Genomic DNA, 18334 nt, shown 5'->3' on the forward strand with positions numbered 1-18334 from the left:
TGAGGATCTAGATAAATAGGCAGCCTCCCCAATGTTTTTAAAGATTTTAATTAATTAATTAATTAATTAATTAATTTATTTATTTATTTGAGAGAGAGAGAGTAGAAGCAGGGGGAGGAGCAGAGGGAGAGGCAGACTTCACAAGGAGCAGAGTCTAACTCATGCTGGATCTCACAACACTAAGATCATGATCTGAGCCGAAATCAAGAGTCAGATACTTAACCAACTGTGCCACCCAGGCATCCCTATAACCTCTTCAATTTTTAAGAGTGTTCTATTTTCCTTTCACATTGCTGAGTAAAGTATTTTTGTAGAATAAACTTTGTTTTAGTTGAGTCTGAGAATAGCTTGCATTAACACAACCTCAGGAATTAATTTTCTGGCTTCAACCCTAATGCCTAATATATTTGACTTTTTTTCTGGACTCCAATTAAATTGGGAAACTTTGAAACAGAAACAGGATTGTAATCCTGTCTAGAGTCAGGCAAAGTGATTGCTTAAACTCAAACATCAAGATGACTGGAAAGGCAAAAGGAAGTCAAGAAATCATTTCTCAGAGACTTTAGTCACCTCTTTTCAAGATGGAAAAATTGAGACCAGAAGGTAAAATGACCTTCCCCAAACTGCAGCAGTAGTGGCAGAGCAAAGACTAGGTTTCCTTGCTTAACTACATATTGGAAAAGTTATCCTTTTCTGATCTGATGTCTAATTATTCCCTCGAAAAATGTAACATTTACATTTCACTTCTGTGAACATACAAAAGTTGAAACTTGGAGCTTACAGTGACAATGCTGTAGTGATTAGGAAAAGTTTTTGTTGGATATACTGGTCTCATGTTTTTGGTATATGTTCCACAGTTTTCTATAAGGGAAAAAATTAAAGATTGTTATTAAATACAATTGATAATCGGTTTACATCATCTAGCTTTGCTACCAATAAGTCTAAATAGTATTAAAAAATTAACCCAGGAGGAATTTATAACCATATAAAAATTTAGGGCTACTTATAAAGCAACACTGTAGATTCAAATTCAATGTTAAGAGTTCATTTTTTTCGGAAAAATATCAAACAAAATAATTAAGCCATTGAAATAATTATCCCATACTCATCAATAACCTTAAGTTCTAGGTGGACCATTTGTAATGAGGATGCCTACTAGATCTCTGTCTGATATTACTTGGTGCTTACATACCTAAATTATAAGAGGTAGTTTGAAAAAAAAAAACTCCACTGGTAGCAAAATCTGCAACATTAAAACATGGGTGAAACAGTAGCTGGGATGACAGTATCCCAATCTGAAAATCCACAACCAACTAATTCAGGACAAACTCAACACGGCTCTAAAGATAAAAGATATCTTCTGGCTTTAAGCTAGAGAAAGCACAGAAGTCAGACTGCTCCAGATTTAGCCTTGGTGTCATGCTCCTTTTCTCCTGCCTCTACTATTGAAAAAAGAACACATAAACTAATGATTCTAGCATTTCAGTACATCATTGCTAAAAATGTTCCTGAACTGGCATGTGTCGATCTATCTCAATGCCTTCCAAACAGTGCAGAATTACAGAGTATGTTCCCCAATTATGCGAAGCTGGGGCTTAGGCTAATTGTGTACTGATTTCTTTTTGAATTTCGCATATAGTTAGCTACAGCTCCTTAATTCTGAACTCAAGATGCCATGTTTGCCATCTTTCCTCCTAATGGTTGCAAAGGACTAGATTCAAGCTTCAAAGCCCATGGGCCTAACTGATAAGAACAGAGCCTTCCTTGCCCATGCACGCTTTTTGCTATGGACTTTTTTCATGTCAAATGATTATTTATAAAAATTATTTTCTTCTAGGTAGAAATTAAAAACTGAATTTTTAAAAAGTTTTCCCAAAATTTTGTCATAAAAGTAAAATAAATGCACATGTGTATTTACTGAGTGTGATTTTAATGTTTAAACTAATCTCAAGTACTCAAGAGTCTAATAAATATTTTAGAATTCCAGTACACTAAAATCACTGTATTTGCTTCTATTTCAGTCTTGTATTATACTGTAATGCTTAACTATTGATCACCGGTAATGAGCAAATTTCCACAATTTTTAGATCCATAAGCAATCTTTTTCCTTTTTCAATTAACAATGATGATACAAATGGTACCCATAAAACTGGGGGTTAACTTGACTTAAAACTTTAGCATTAATACCAAGAAAAGACCGTTCTACTATTGCATCAATAACTTATAGGACAATCATTAAATTAAGGCTTTGTATGAGGCAAAGAAATTTGGAAGGATGCTACATGATACTATAGGATAACTGGGAAATATTCAGTGTCTACATTACTAGAGTGATATCAGAAATACTTTCAGTTTTTGAAATTCTATTTTAAAATGTAATAATTATTATTTTCCACAAAATGAACCCAAAAATTCTAAGAAAAAATACATACATGCCTATAGAGATCTAAATGTATATATGTATGTATGTGTGTGTGTGTGTATATATATATATATATATATATATATATACACACACATAACTGTATTATCTTAGAAGTAGTTAAAAGGCAGCTTCAAAGTAATTACAATATTGGAAACTAGCTCCTTATCATCAGGTTCAACTACTTCGCAATAGAGATGCTTGGTAAAACACATTCTGCCAGTACTTTTCCAAAACAAAACAAAACAAAACAAAACAAAACAAAACAAAACAAAACGTCTGCTTCATCTAGTTCATTGAAAACGGTGACACCTCCAACAGGGAACTCCAAAGTTACTCACTTAGTTTGCTAATAACAGGAAGAAGGCCACCCCAAGTGTGTAAATATTCTGCCCTGAAGCCATCCAAGGAAAATAAGAGGGTAGGAGGCATTTCAAACCTGGGTAATGAGAAAGAAAAGAAACAAATGTATAAAGAAGCAGAAGGAACATACACACATCCAATGAAAGTTCTTCTCCTTCTTTGGCAAAAGTCCAATGAAGACTTCTCCCTGAGATCATTTTGTAATCTAAAGTAAACAAACTTACAAGCTCAGCAAGCATCCTTATAAAGGAGATTTTACATTTATATCATATATGTGCTTATACATTCCATAATGTATATATATGATATATACATACATCATCAAATAGTATTTCTCAAACACTTCTACCATTTTGAGCCACTGTATTGAGAATATCATTCACAGTCCCTGCTATTCCAAAAACTGGGCCAAATGCTACTAACATATAATATTTTCCCAATTTGTAGGAATATAAATATTAATAAATAGGATTTTTCTAAATTATGTTTTTGCTTCCATTAAGTTTTTTCCTGAGCAACCACTTCCTGACATTGTTTCTATGTGAATCTAATATATGGTACCTTATATCAGATAAATTATATATAATATTTAGTTTCTAAATTTACTAAATTTGAAAGATACTATTTTGTAGAGAGATTTGAGAACTACTTACACCATAGGTCAGTTAGAAGTTTCCAGAATCAGCTACATAGGGTCTCAATAGTCCAGAACTGTATAAAATCATTTGTATTCAAGCAACATAAAATATAAGTTTCTTGTGCCAACAGATAAATATACTGGTATAACTTCCAGTATAATAACACATGTTCTAAATTATAATCTTATTGTAAAGAAAGGATTTTTTTTCCACTAAAAAGATCCACTAAAAAGATCGACATTACAAATCAAAAATAATGATCAATATGTAGAAGGGAAAGAAAGATTCAAAATTCACTAAATCTAAATTTTCCAATATACCTTGGACTTAAAAGACAGCTTAAGGTATAAGAGAGTTCCCTTTGAAAAAAGTCTCTTCTGTTTTAATCTTTTGGTTAGGGTTTAGTTTTTGCACCTGCTATTACTGTTGTTTCCAAAAAAATGTACTCTCTCATCCCAAAGGAAAAAAATACATTGTATAAAGCAAAGATAAATTATATACACAAACAACGTAAGCTAAAAGTACAGTTTTAAAATTTTCATCCTTTGGAAAAATATCATTATTTTAAAAAGGTAAAAATGTATTTCTGAAGATGAATAATTCAAATTATATGAGGTAATAGATCTCAAGTGGAGCCAAGATAAATATATCTAACATCTTCATAAAACTCCCCCCTTTGAATTCCACACAAATTGTTTCAATGACCTACCTAGTACACATAAGACACTGTGCAAAATACTTTAAGGACAAAAAGAACAAATATGAATTATAAAAAAAATTTAAGATTTTACTTATTCATTCATGAGAGACACACAAAGAGAGAGAGAGAGAGAGAGGGAGGCAGAGACACAGGCAGAAGGAGAAGCAGGCTCAATGCAGGGAGGCTGATGTGGGACTTGATCCCAGGACTCCAGGATCACGCCTTGGGCTGAAGGCAGGTGCTAAACCGCTGAGCCACCCAGTGATCCCTAAATTATAAAAATTATGTAATATTCTCAGATAGACACATTGCTTATTCCCAAAATTTATAAGTGAGCCAAAATACAAAAAATAAAAAGGAAGCTATAAAGTAATTTGCCAAAGGTTTAACTCTTAAAGCTACAAATGAAAGTAAAAAGCCTTCCTTCCCAAGTAGAAGGACAAAAGATTTCCACTCAATGCTTACAAACACTAAAACCTAAAGTCATGGCCTCTCTTTCTCTGTGAGCTTCCAGAGGGGGGAGGTCATTCCATAGTCAACTCTACACCATCAGTGCCTGACCACAAGGCCTGACTAAAAACAACATTTAATGAATCAAAAATGAATTATTATCTTTTCAACTTGGAAAGAGAAAAAAAAAATAGTACCTTAAAAGAATAGTATCTTAGAATATATCTTACCCTGCTGGACACTGCGGCTCATCAATGCTCTCACATGTTTCTTCTACCCAACTTTTCTCTCCTAAAGTATTTTCAAGAAATAAAACAAGTTGAACACACTAAACAGTTAACAATAATTGTGATGTTGTGAGGCAATGACAGATTCCAAAACAAAATAAACCAGATATATAGGTAATATGTGGCATGATTTTAGGGAAATACAACACATATAGAAAGCAAAATAAGAGCCTATGAGGAAAAAAAAAAATAAGAGCCAGTTGATACCAGGAAGAAAAAAATGTATAATTGCAAGACTACAACATATTACTGAATTTGTGAGAACTTAAAGGCATCTTTTTCATTCTTTAGTTGTTAATATTTTTAGCCAAAATTTATAGCCCTCCTTTTATCCACCCGACATATTTTAGTACTAAATCCTTGATGTCTTAGTTCCCTTCATATTAATTTCAAAGAATCCTGTAACACTTGGACAAGACATCACAATAGCATCAGTTTACATAATACTCTACAATCATGGGCAGTAATTTCACATCTATTCTTTCAATACATGGCAGACACTGTCCTCATTTACTACGAGGCAACCTGGGACATGATAGTCAGCCACGACTGCAGAAGTCATCTTTCCACAAGGCATCATTAAATGTATAGCTAATATCAAAATAACATGAAGGGGTGGTAGTGGCAGAGTGAGTAACTATAGATAGAATGAGATTTGCTGTGCGTAGATAATAGCAATTCTTCAACTGATTGATAGGTACAAGATTCTTTGCATACTCTACTCACGTTTGAATTTTTCTTTAATAAAGTATTTTTTCAGCTAACATAGTTGGTCAATAAATATGGCACCTAATGTAAAAAAACAACACCTATGCAAAACCCCGCCACCATGTAGGGGGATGTCCGGCTGCTGTGGAACCAGATGGGCATTTGAAACCTCACCTAGGCATACAGAACTATAGTTGACACAGCAGTCGCCCTTGTCCCTGCAGTCATCTGAACAGGAGCAAAGACTTCTGGACAACCTTTTCTCACCACACCTGAACTTGCTGCATGTCCATATGCGTTCTAGAAACAAAGAACAACAAAATCCATGTTATGGTCCAAACTGAATACATCTAAAGTGGACACACAATGCCTCTCTTCTGGAGAACAATCCATGAGACGCAATGAGCTCTTTCATAACTTATAGTTACTCACAGAATCTGCCACCACAGTGGTCGATCTGAACTAATAGAAAACATGCAAGCAGTAATTGTTATTATGTCACTAAAAGAACCCAGAATTTCATCATTTTGAAACATGGACAAATATTATTATTATCAAATCATATACGGATCTTTCTTGGCTTTTTTCCACCAGCCATTTTCAGGGTTCTGAAATTTAAGCTCAATCTGGTTTATTCTCATTTAAATATTAAATACCCATGTCAGATGTAGAGAAGTCCAAATCAAACTGAGAAAATTTACATATTCTGATGGTTTTATTTTGAAGTATAAGTAGACATCTACATATACTTGAAACTAATGTAACATTCTGTGTCAACTATATACTTCAATAAAAAGAAGTGGCTATCTAAGAACTGTGTTTTAATGAGCCCACACTGAAAAGATTCATATATTTCAAGCAACCTTAGGTTAGTTTAAGTGCAAATTAGATTATGTTGGCTTTCAGCGTACATTAAAAACAAGCACAGTTTTGCTAGCCCTAAAGTGTTGAACAAAGGCAAAACACATGAAATTTTTTCTCTAAGGAAAAACCAAGGCCAAATTTTTAAAAATCTCAAATGAGTTAGATAAATCACATACCTAAAAGATGCAGAACTTTTCTTTGATCTTTTACTAAATGCCCATGGCCCCATCTTTTGCCCTGAACATTTTTATTTACCTGGTTCTATGCACGTCTCCTGGTAATCCAGACAGCAGTTTCCAAGGTCAACACAAGCAACATCACAGCGGCAGTTCCCAAATGTTCTCTCAAAACAACGACCTTTGCAACTTTTAACTGAAAATATTGAATAACAAGTTAGAGGTTTCTGATCATAGAAACACAAAGCAAACATCAACTAATATACCTAAGATAAAATCAAATCCTACCTTAGAAAACACAGATTGGGGTAATAAAGTTACCTAAGAATATTTTCATAAATATACATAGGAAGTGGCACAACAGAAGGCATAGAGTTTTGATTTTATCTCTTGCCATAGAAAAAAGGACTTTTAAAATTTATTACAAACCCAACTGGGGCTGATAAGATTTAAATCCTTATGGCACGGTAAAGAAAAGTCAGAATAAGGACTTGTTCTGAATGTGTTATGCTCTGAGAAGTTTGGCTTACACAGCCATAAAGTTCTCTAAAATCTCAAAATGTGAGGTAAAGTTTGTTTTTTTGTTTTGTTTTGTTTTTTGTTTTGTTTTTTGTTTTGTGAGGTAAGATTTTAAAAGTGATTATCTGAGCATTTCAGAAAGAGAAAGAATGTCTGACTTAACTCCCCCCCAGTCTTGGTATATAAAAGAAGTAATGTTCATGTGCGAATGTTTTGCAAGACTGTCCCTCCCATCATCATCCAAAATACCCATTTCACCTTCAGATCCAGCCTGGTGCCCAAACTCCCCAGTCAAGGTCTGATTTCCTTGTTTGAAGCTTGTATAAAACCTTGTCCTTCCACTCCATCACTTAATTCCATTTGAACCAGAGTATTTGGTTAATATCCCAGTGTCATACTACACTACCAGCTTCTTTTTTTTTAAGATTTTTATTTATTTATTTATTTATTTTAAAATTGTATTTATTCATGAGAGACACATAGAAAGAGGCAGAGACACAGGCAGAGGGAGAAGTAGGCTCCATGCAGGGAGCCCGACACAGGACTCAATCCCGGGACCCCAGGGTCACGCCCTGGGCCAAATGCAGGCGCTAAACCACTGAGCCACCCTGGGATCCCAGACTACCAGGTTCTTAAGAACAAAGACCACATGTGGAATTTGCCCAGCACCCTACAAGGTGCTTGACTATAGTTAGTACTAGCAAGTTTTTGTTAAATAGATAAATGGTGGATATGAAAGGAAAACTTTTTATTAAGAACAATAATTTTATGTTTTAATTGTTACTAGATATCTGAAAAAAGATAGGTTTTCATTAGATTACTAAAAAAATCAGGATGGTGAGGAAAAAATCCATTGTAAAATAATGCAAATCCAACAGAAAAAAAGGAATAATTGTAGCTTTTGACCACCAAGGCCGATAATTTTAAAAGCCCAAAGGGCATGTAACCATTAAGTTTCTGGTTGCCCAATGATGCTAAGTGATTACCTAGTAGTACTGTAGGGCTGCTTCAGTAACTAACTCCTTGTGAAAAAAAGAGTGCCCTAGGAGTCCCTGGAGAAAGTGAGGGAGAGGGCTCCAGGGGCACACCACCAGAATCTCTAGGCCATATTTGCCTATTTGCTTCACCGTTCTTAATTTATTTTTTGTTGTTTTGGTGGTTTTCTCTTTGGTTAATTTTTTTTGGTCATAGCCCCTGTTTGTTGTTTTAGGATGAAGTTTTCCAAGTAAATACAATATTTTTTTTTTGTAAATACAATATTATGGCTAAAATAATAATAATAATAAAACTTCAAGAAGGCTCAAACCAGCATGAAATCTGCAGTAACTATGGAGTACCCACAGATCAGGACATAACACTTTTCTCAATCACATTCTGAAGAAGTCTAAGTAGCAATACATGTGCACATATGTACACAGGCACGCACACTCATTACTGTGGTAATTACCTTCTTTGGCACAGCTTGGTTTCAAACCAAATATACAACCAAGAATTGTTGTTAACACACAGACTGACAATACCTGTAGAGAGAAAAAAGAAAATTATATAGCTTCAAAATCCTTTTATTTAGTCAAATGTTTCTAAACTTGCTGGTGCTGCTCTGTTTCCTGATGTGGGCACAGGTCACATGGATACATGTGCTTTGTGAAAAATTCAAACTGCATGGCTATGCTTTGTGCATTTTTCTGTATGTATGTTATAGTTCAAGAAAAAGTTTATTCAAGTGTTAGCAAACAAATCTGTGCCATTGAAAATGTTTCCAGAAACTTCCCAGTTGATGCAAATGAATCCAGTCAGAGAATTCTGAACTAATTAAGGAAAGGAGAGAGGAATAAAATCTATTTAGAGATTCAATTTCTTATTTGTTAATCCATAAAAGGCAACATGAGAATATTAGATGCTTCCTTTATATAGTTTACATAAACCTAAACAATATCCTCATAGGCCCCGTGCCCCACAGCTGCTCATGGGAACAGGCACTAGATAGGGCTGGGTAACTCCAATGTGGGCCCAAACATCAACACAAACTGGTTGTACAACTTGGGGGAGATCACTTACAATAGTCTAGACATCAGATTACTCACTTATACAATCAAAGGGCTGGACTACATGGATCTCTAAAAATCTTCCCAGCTCTAACATTTTGCCGCTTTCTCATTCTCCACTCTTTTAAAATAAGTAGATACACCAAATAGAATTTTTATTTGAAAATTAGAGAGAGAGAAAAAAAAAAATCCAGAGAACAACTCTCAATATTTTTACTGGAATGGAGTTCCCTTGACAGCTCCCTGGAGTCTTGCTTTGCGGAAAATCCAACAAACTATGCATTCAGTACCAACTATGTGTAAAGACTGCTATGCACAGGAAAGAACGGAGAGATACCTCAGGGAGCTTCTATTTGTGTGGCAAAAGATAAATATAACAGCATAAATGGCTCATATTTGGCAGGTCCAAGGAGGCAGCTGCAGTTCCACGGTTATTTAAAGAAGGAGAAAAGTTGCAGTTTTTGGAGAGAGGATCAGAGAAGACTTCATGGAGAAAGTCCTTAGGTGGTGCTCTGAAAGGGGAAAATGATGGTGTGACATGATAGGTGATAATGATGGAGCAAACTTCTAGGAGGAAGGCCAGCATTAGGATGTCTGAAGGAAGAAGTGGAAGGCAGCAAATGAATAAGCAGCCTACTTTAGCTAGAACAAAGAATATGCAAAGGGGAATGGATGTAGTGGGGACAGGTAGATTGGTGTTTCCCAAAAGCCAAGCTAAAGAGATAATAGAAACAAGAGGAATGAGTAAATGGGACAGGGTGGATGCTGGGTACGGGCATTTTTGAACTCACTCCCTCAAACAAAACATATCAAGTATTGACCATATATGCCAGTCACCATATTAGGTACTGGATACTCAGTACTAAAACACACATGACCTTTATCCTCGAGGTGCCTAATGTCAAGTGACTACAAGAACTAAAGAGAAAGGAAATGGCAAACTGAATCAGCAGGTCTAATTTATTTCAGAAGAAAATGAGGGTAAAGGAAGAGAGAGCAAGAGTATAGTGGGTTTCAAACACAACAGGGTCTAGGTGAAGCTTTTTTCTTAGGAAACCAAAAACCTAAGTGTATCTATGTCCATCAAAATAGGGAGCCATCCGAGGAAGAGCTTCAACAAACAGGTAAATGATGGCAAACAGAACGAGGCACCAGCAGAGAGCACTAACAGATTGCCCTGAACCTTTGATGGTAGTATAAGTTGACACAAACATACGAAAAGTAATTTTTAAGTCTCTATCAAAAAACACTAAACACTCTTATTGTCACATAGGGAAATGAAACAATTGTAAAACTAATCTGTATTTAGTATATTGTAATTTAAAACCTGGAGAATTAAAGTTTTCATTGTAATAAATTTATAAGAATAGTTTGAACAGTGCTTTATTTTCTTGTCATATAGCTTACAATACAGAATGAGAATCTTTTCCATGCCTCAGCACCCTGCCACATTCCTTTCTAAACTTAGTGATGGTGAGTTTATGGACATAGTGAGGAGTGTGGTTGGATGGATAGGATAAGGATGTCCCAGAGAAAGAGACACTGGCACAAGAAATCATACTAAAGGAAGTCTTGGAGATACTGCACAATACTTAAAGTGCAAAGCCTAAAACGAGGGAAACTGATGTAAGTTCCTCTGGCTGCATAGCTGGAGTCTGCTAAACAGAGGCAGTGTTAACATGCACACAGTTGGCTTTTTCTTCCATAATCTCATTTACACTTGAACTGAATTTCACTTCTGGCGTCATCACTTTTTTTTTGCCTTTACTCAATTTTCATCTTTATTGGCCAATACTCTCTTTAAATTACACATTTTTATAAAAGGTCATGTACGTTTGCCACCGGCAGACAAAGAAGCAACATAACTACTTGCTTTGCTGGCTGTGAACTGACCAACACATGCATAGTAACCAATCACTGACAGACTTTTTTAATATTTTATTTATTTATTCATGAGAGACACACACAGAGAGACAGAGATACAGGCAGAGGGAGAAGCAGGCTCCCTGTGGAGAGCCCAATGTGGGACTCGATCCCAGGACCCCAGGGATCACTGTGTGAGCCAAAGGTCGATGCTCAACCACTGAGTCACCCAGATGCCTCTCACAGACTTTTAAAAAAGCCAGTTGGTCACAGACCACCATACACATCTGTTATTTACACAGTGATTTGCAGGCTGAAAAAGCTAGCAGCAAAGACTCTACTCTGTGCAACTCTTTACAGTTAACAATAAATCTTAGTAACTAAAATGATCCATGTTGTTGGGGGACTGGTGTTATTAAACTGTGGTTACTGAAATTGAGCATGCCACTGAGTCATGCAAAACTAGGGCTGCCTGCGCTCTCACGCATGGGCAACATGGCTGTCCAAGGCGGCCTATTTCAAAAATGTTTGTCTTCACAATAAATACACAAACAAACAAGAACCAAGAAATAAGTTCATTTTAAGAAACTGCCTTAAAAGGTCAGTTTAATCTACACAATCTCAGGAGGTTAGCCTCAAAGATAGGCATGTCAAAAGAAGGCCTGAGAAGAAACTAAAAAGCAAAACAGAGATGCAGACAGAGGAAGCTGGAAGCAGCTGATGGTGGACCCCCTCAATCTCCTTGGGCAAGTAAGAATATCTTCCGGGAACGAAGAAGTCTAGCTGGGGCTCTGTAATGAGAAGGCACAGGATATCACAAATGAAGAATGGCTGCAAAGCCATGGTAACAAAGGAGGCTGAGTCAAGATGGGAAGAGTAGAAAGACCTTCAAGCTCTGGGAGCCCAGCTGAACCTGAAATCATGGATTCTAATGGACACAAATAACCTGAAATTCCAAGGCTGGGAATGAAAGGATAGGACCAAAAGATAACATGGCATGGGGAGATGCAAAGGCAAGGGAAACAGAGCAGAGAAGCTTACAAGAGTCAAAATGTGGCTGCAGTGGCTGAACAGGTTTGGGACCATGTGGACACAGATGTTTGACAACTGAGAGAAGATAGGGCATCAGGCAAAAGTGAGAGTGGGAATGAGGGAGGGAGCAAAGAAGGAGGAAGAATGGAAATTATGAACTTGAAAGGAATTTCAGAGTCTACATTCTCAGAAGTGGGATAGTTTGGAATGGAGATGAAATCAAAAGGAGAAATCTGAAATTGGCATAAAATACTTGTTGGAGTAAGAAGACCTGAAAGTTCCAGGACTTTTACTAGTAATCACAGTTAAGTTTTTACCAACAAAAATCACAGTAGGAGAACTTTATTTATATTCTGAAAAGTATTGGCTTAAAATACACATTCCCTCATTACTGTAAGAAATTTAGTCATGGAGATATATTACCAACAACCATACTATTCTTACTAAACATAAAACAAACTTGCCAATGGTTCTGTTACAATTAAGTCTCATCTTGAGGAAAAGTATGGGAAGAGTTGATCACAGGTAAGCATTTAAATCATAAGAATTAGGGGAGCCTGGGTGGCTCAGTCCATACAGCACGCACCTCCTGATCTTGGGATGTTGAGTTTTAGCCCCTTGGTGGGCAAGGAGTCAACTTAAAAAAAAAAAGTAATGAGGTGGTCACGATTTCAGGGTCCTGGGATCGAGCCCTATTTCGTTCGGGCTCCTTGCTCAGACAGGAGCCTGCTTCTTCCTCTGCCCCTCCTTCCCACTTGTGTGTGATCTCTCTCAAATAAATTCTTTTTTAAAGCAATGTCAAGATTCACTACTCATTTTCACCTCTACATCAATTTAGGTACTTTTCATATTTTGATATTCTCTTAGAAACTTGAGACAAAACATTTCATCTTTGAACACATGGAGCTACCAGACACAAAAGTAAATTGTTGGAATGTTTTACCTCTACATCAGAAGAATATTTATTTGAGAGTTTCCTGCTTCTTCAGTTGGAATACTTAAATAATTAGGCCTTTCTTGGACATTTAGTGAACCAAAAGAAATAGATACAAAGAAAGCACTCGGTTTTTTTCACACAGATTCCCTCAAATACAGTGACATTAATATAACATGTATTATTCTTTATTGAGCATTCATTTATATATGAGTGTCTACTTGTACCCAGTCCCTTCCCTTTGCTAAAGGTCAGAGACAAATAAAAGTAACTAGTAACTCCTATCCTGACAGAGAAATGAAGCTGGTGGGGGGAGGGCATGGAAATTAATGATTACGATGAAAAGGGACAAGAGCTACAGAAGAAATATGTAAAAAATGTTAACACACAAATAGCACAGTAGAGAGAAGCAAAGGAGAGAATGGTGATTAAAAAAAAAATACTTGGGATCCCTGGGTGGCGCAGCGGTTTGGCGCCTGCCTTTGGCCCAGGGCACGATCCTGGAGACCCGGGATGGAATCCCACATCGGGCTCCCGGTGCATGGAGCCTGCTTCTCCCTCTGCCTGAGTCTCTGCCTCTCTCTCTCTCTCTCTCTCTCTCTCTGTGACTATCATAAATAAATTAAAAAAAAAAATACTTGATAAAGAGAAATTTGGAGAAAAAGGGATTTCCTCCTCCATCAATAAATAAATGTCCCAGTGTCTGCAGTAGGAGCTGTATTTAAGTTCTATGGGTAAGTACAAAAATAAAACAAAAAAAATTTTGTGGTGAAATCCCTAATCTCTTAGATTACCATCTAATCAGGCTGATAAGTAGAATCTGTTGATGATAAAGACAGCAAGTGGTGAGTAGCAGTCTAAGAATTAAATCACATGGCAGTGACGTGCAATTGACACCTCGTGCAAAGCCAGAAAGGTACAGAAGATAGCACCAGCCTGGGAGACAGAGAGTAATGACCTAAAAAGTGCACTTCGCCAGAACTATGCGCTAGGCACTTTTCTGAGTTTTATACCAAATCATTTAATCTTTACAATAATGAGACATTATTGACATTAACTCAGTTTAAGGAAACAGCTGTGGAGAGCTGACAAGTCACATGGAAAAGATCTGAACTCAGGCAGTCAGGTTGTAAAGCCATGGAGCAGAAGGGAGACACAATAGTGACTGAAGGGGGGCTGTGGTCCTGGGGGCAGTCAGTGAGGAGCCATTGGGGTGTTTATATATGGAAGTGACATGACTGGATTTTCAAATTCTAGAAAAAGCCTTTGGCAACATGTGGAAGGCTCTGGTATGAGTTCAAGTGTGAAATGAGAGCTTGGGCTGATCGATCTCTCCTTGATTCTCAGCAGATGCTCTGTCCTCCTCTGTCTTCCTCACTCCCAAGCACTACAGCCCTCACTATGCACCATGAGACTAATCTGTCTCTGACTAGACTGTAAATTCCAGAAAGGGGTAATTGATGCATTTCTATAATCTCCATGTCTAGCATGGTGCCTAGCACACAGTAGGCATTCAAAAATAATTGTTGAACTGAAAATCAAACTGTGACTTCATTAACCATAATTTGAGGGAAAACCATAAACTTCTCCTTTTCTTCATCTGACTTGACAAAGTCAATCAGTTCAAGTGTCTTGGTATCTGCTTTATATAAATGCCTACAATAAATATACATGAAAAACATTTTTTTCATGAAAAACATTTTTTAAGGAAATGGTAGATGGCTGGATTTGGTATTCAACTGTGACAGATGGAATATAAATGCCCATGTGATGTGAAGATAAGTTGGCTGATCACACTGCCTATCAGTCCTCTGACCTCTGACCAGAGCTACATGCTTTCGGAAGAGAACTTTGTAAGAACTCAGTTCTACAGTGCTAAGTCTTCAGGGAAATTTTTTTTTCCTAGAAGATGAAGGTTAGATCCTCAGAAACTTTCATAGGAGATTCGAAGGGACACCAAAGAAAATGTCATATTCTTGAAGAACTTTTAAGTATTACAGAGTTCAAAGTGCACGTTACCGCTTGCATGGATTTAGAACTTTTCAAAAAAATGGTTCTAACTTTTGCTTGTCCTCTTCTACACTCAGTATCATTTTAGTTATGTCTGACATAATTGGAGATTCTCCCAAATGGCAGTGACATTTTATGTAAAGCAATTTATATAAATGATCAAGTGAAAATGAGGGAAGGAGATATCAAACACTGAATAAGCAAAATCAAGTAGGATGCTTAACTGACTGAGCCACCCAACAACCCCCCTAATCCCACATTCTTAAATATTAGTGAACAGCCATGATTCACCATACATCTGAGGTAAGCCTACAATGAGATAAACAAAAAGTGTAAGATCAACACAACAGAAATAAAGGGAGAGGGAAAGAAAAATACATAATTACACCTAGTTGGTTTTCTCAGTGGGTCAAGAGGATATACATAAATCTTCAAATCAAAGATTCTATCAAGTATCCAGGATAATAAATCAAAGAAGGCTCAAACTTATTGACATCATTGTAAAATTCCAGAACACCAATGACAAAAAGACCAAGTAAAAGTATGCCAATATTATAAAAATTTAAATGAGCAGTAAAGATGTATAAGATCAGAGTTAGTTTTTCCTTGGAGGTTTAGTAGAACTTACTGGTGAAGCTCTCTGGGCCTAGAAAGATCTGTATAAGAAGTTTATTGATTTCTGGTTCAATTTCTTTGTGGGTTATAAAATTACTTACATTTCCTAATTTTTCTTGAGTCAGTTTGGTAGATTGTTTTTATTCTTGGATTGTTCACTTCATCTACATTTTCAAATATATTGGTATAAAGTGATTTATAATAGCCCTTTGTTATTTCTTCAGTGTCTGTAGATCTGTATTTGTGGTCCTTCTATCATTTTTTACTTTTTGGCTTAATTGCTCACCAGAAGTAATATTCCTTTATAAAGAAGTTACTTTTTGCTTTACCAATCTTCTACATGTTTACATGTTTTTTATTTTATTGATTTCTGGTCTTATTTTTAATTTCCTTCCATAGCCTACATTTAATTTTCTGTTTTGTTTTGTTTTTCCTAAGTTATTGATATGGCTACGTAGGTTATAACTTTATAGATTTTCTCTTTTAATATTACTTGTATTCTAATTTTCAAACTCCTTAAGGCATTGTTGTTATATTACAAGTTCATTTAGATTTACCCAAATATTTATGACTTTATGCATTTTAACACACTTTCTTTTGAACCTTTCATATGGAATTTTCTGAAACCTATTTCCTTCTGCCTAAAGTGTATTTCTTAGAATTTTCCTGAGGGCAGATTCTCTATTTGTTAGTGTGTATATGTCTTTATTTTGTTCTCATTCTTGATAGGTATTTCTTTTAGGTATATACCTAAATATATACCTAAATATATGTTGCCATAATATATTATGTTGCCAAAATAACTGGCAACAATTATCTTCTTTCAGCACAGTGAAGATATCACTACATTCTCTTATGCTTTTAATCATTGCTATTGAGAATTCAGCTGTCTGTTGCACTTTGGAAGGAAACATGTCTTTTTCTCAATACCTTTAAAATTTTTCATTTTTATGTTTGCATTTTACAATGTTATTCTATCATGTGTTGATGTATTTCTCATATTTATTCTGCATAAGATTCAATGAGCTACTTAAATCTGAAGATTGGTATCTTTCTTCAGTTCTAGAAAATTGTCATCTCTTCACATAGTATCCAAAATAAAAGGAAAAACGGGTATTAGCAGGAAAACCTTAAACTACAAAAAGTGGCCCTAGAAAGTCTTTAAAGAACCAAATAAAATTTCTAGAAATAAAAAATGAACAAAATTCAGTGATAAGGCTTCACATCAGAAGAGACAGTGAAAAATAGAATTGGTAAGCTGGAAGATAGTTCAGAAGACATCGTCTAACATCACAAAAAGAAAGATCACAAAAAATTACCCTTCTTCCCATTCATTATTATTTCTTCTACATTTTCTTCAAAAATAGTCAAGAATTTTACTATCTATGTCTGATAACAATACCATCCGATGTTATTGTGTGCTTCTGTTGTGTGATATTTCTCCTGGTTTCGCTCATGGTGCTATTTTCCTTTGGGTGCCTGGTGGTTTTTAACTGCATTCTGTTCATTGATGTTAAGAATTTTCAGGATTCTATGAAGCCTGGGATGAAAGTGTTTTCTTCCAGAAATGATTTATATTTGCTTCTGTCAAAAACATTAGAGAAACTTCAAGTTTGAGAACACCTTTATAACTTGAGGTAGATAAAGTGAGATCAACTTACATATATCTTTATTTATGGGAAATACACCATAATTACACAATAGAGCTAGATCTTACAGAGTGTTCCAACTTCATACAACCTAATATGTATATAATACATTTATAACACAATTCACAGCATATAAGATATGTAAGCCTGCAAAATTTCTTTACAGAATGAAGTTTTGACTTCAAAATATTATTTCTGATTTATGATAGCCTCCAGAAATATACCTCTTATATTTCTGTCTCTCTTTTCTATGGTCAAGCTCATCAAATTCTGTTCAAGAAATATTAATGCCTGCCTGTACTGTATCAGGGAACATCTAGTATGCTGTCTTTTTCTTTCTTTCTTTCTTTTTTTTTTTTTTTTGTTTAAGATTTTACTTATTTATTCATGAGACACACAGAGAGAAAGAGAGGCAGAGACACAGGCAGAGGGAGAAGCAGGCTCCATGCAGGGAGCCTGAGTGGGACTCCATCCTGGGTCTCTAGGATCAGGCCCTGGGCTGCAGGCGGCGCTAAACCGCTGAGCCACCCAGGCTGCCCTGCTAACTGTCTTAAGTAAAATGTCCTTTATGCTCATACTTATGCTAGTTATAACGTAATTTACTGAAATAGTGGTATTTTTTATTACCTCAATAACAAGTCTCAATTAAGAGTCACAAATCATTATAGGAATATTTATTATCTTCTGACTAGAATAGGTTAAAGACTACAATGACAGAAGGAGGATCACGTGCTAAAACAAATGAGAAATTAGTCATTTTCAAGTTTGTTTTTTTTAAGATTTCATTTATTTATTTGGAATAGAAAGAGAGTGAGGAGGGGCAGGGGCAAGGGAAAGGGAGAAGACTGCCCACTGAGCAGGGAGCCTGACATAGGGCTTGTTCCCAAGACCCTGGGATCATGACCTGAGCCAAAGGCAGACACTTAACCAACTAGGCCACCCAAGCGCCCCTCATTTTATGAGCTTTTAGGCAATAACTAGCAATTTATTGAGACACACACACACACACTGACAATAAAACCAAAACAAACAAACCAAACCCAGGGTCTTAATGGACAA

The 18334-nt window shown here is 35.9% G+C and overlaps 1 protein-coding gene across 1 annotated transcript in view; it reads right to left on the reverse strand.

Moving 5' to 3' along the window:
* Positions 1 to 18334, reverse strand: part of ENPP1 (ectonucleotide pyrophosphatase/phosphodiesterase 1) — a 73977-nt gene that overhangs the window by 33092 nt on the left and 22551 nt on the right. Inside the window, exons 2-7 of the mRNA XM_077869643.1 lie at positions 8575 to 8647; positions 6688 to 6804; positions 5743 to 5868; positions 4804 to 4864; positions 2764 to 2861; positions 782 to 861 (exon numbers count right to left, since the gene is read on the reverse strand). Coding sequence (XP_077725769.1) covers positions 782 to 861; positions 2764 to 2861; positions 4804 to 4864; positions 5743 to 5868; positions 6688 to 6804; positions 8575 to 8647 — 555 coding nt within the window. The remainder of the gene's footprint in view (positions 1 to 781; positions 862 to 2763; positions 2862 to 4803; positions 4865 to 5742; positions 5869 to 6687; positions 6805 to 8574; positions 8648 to 18334) is intronic.

The sequence above is a fragment of the Canis aureus genome, chromosome 1 (genome assembly GCF_053574225.1).
Source record: "Canis aureus isolate CA01 chromosome 1, VMU_Caureus_v.1.0, whole genome shotgun sequence".
NCBI lineage: Eukaryota > Metazoa > Chordata > Mammalia > Carnivora > Canidae > Canis > Canis aureus.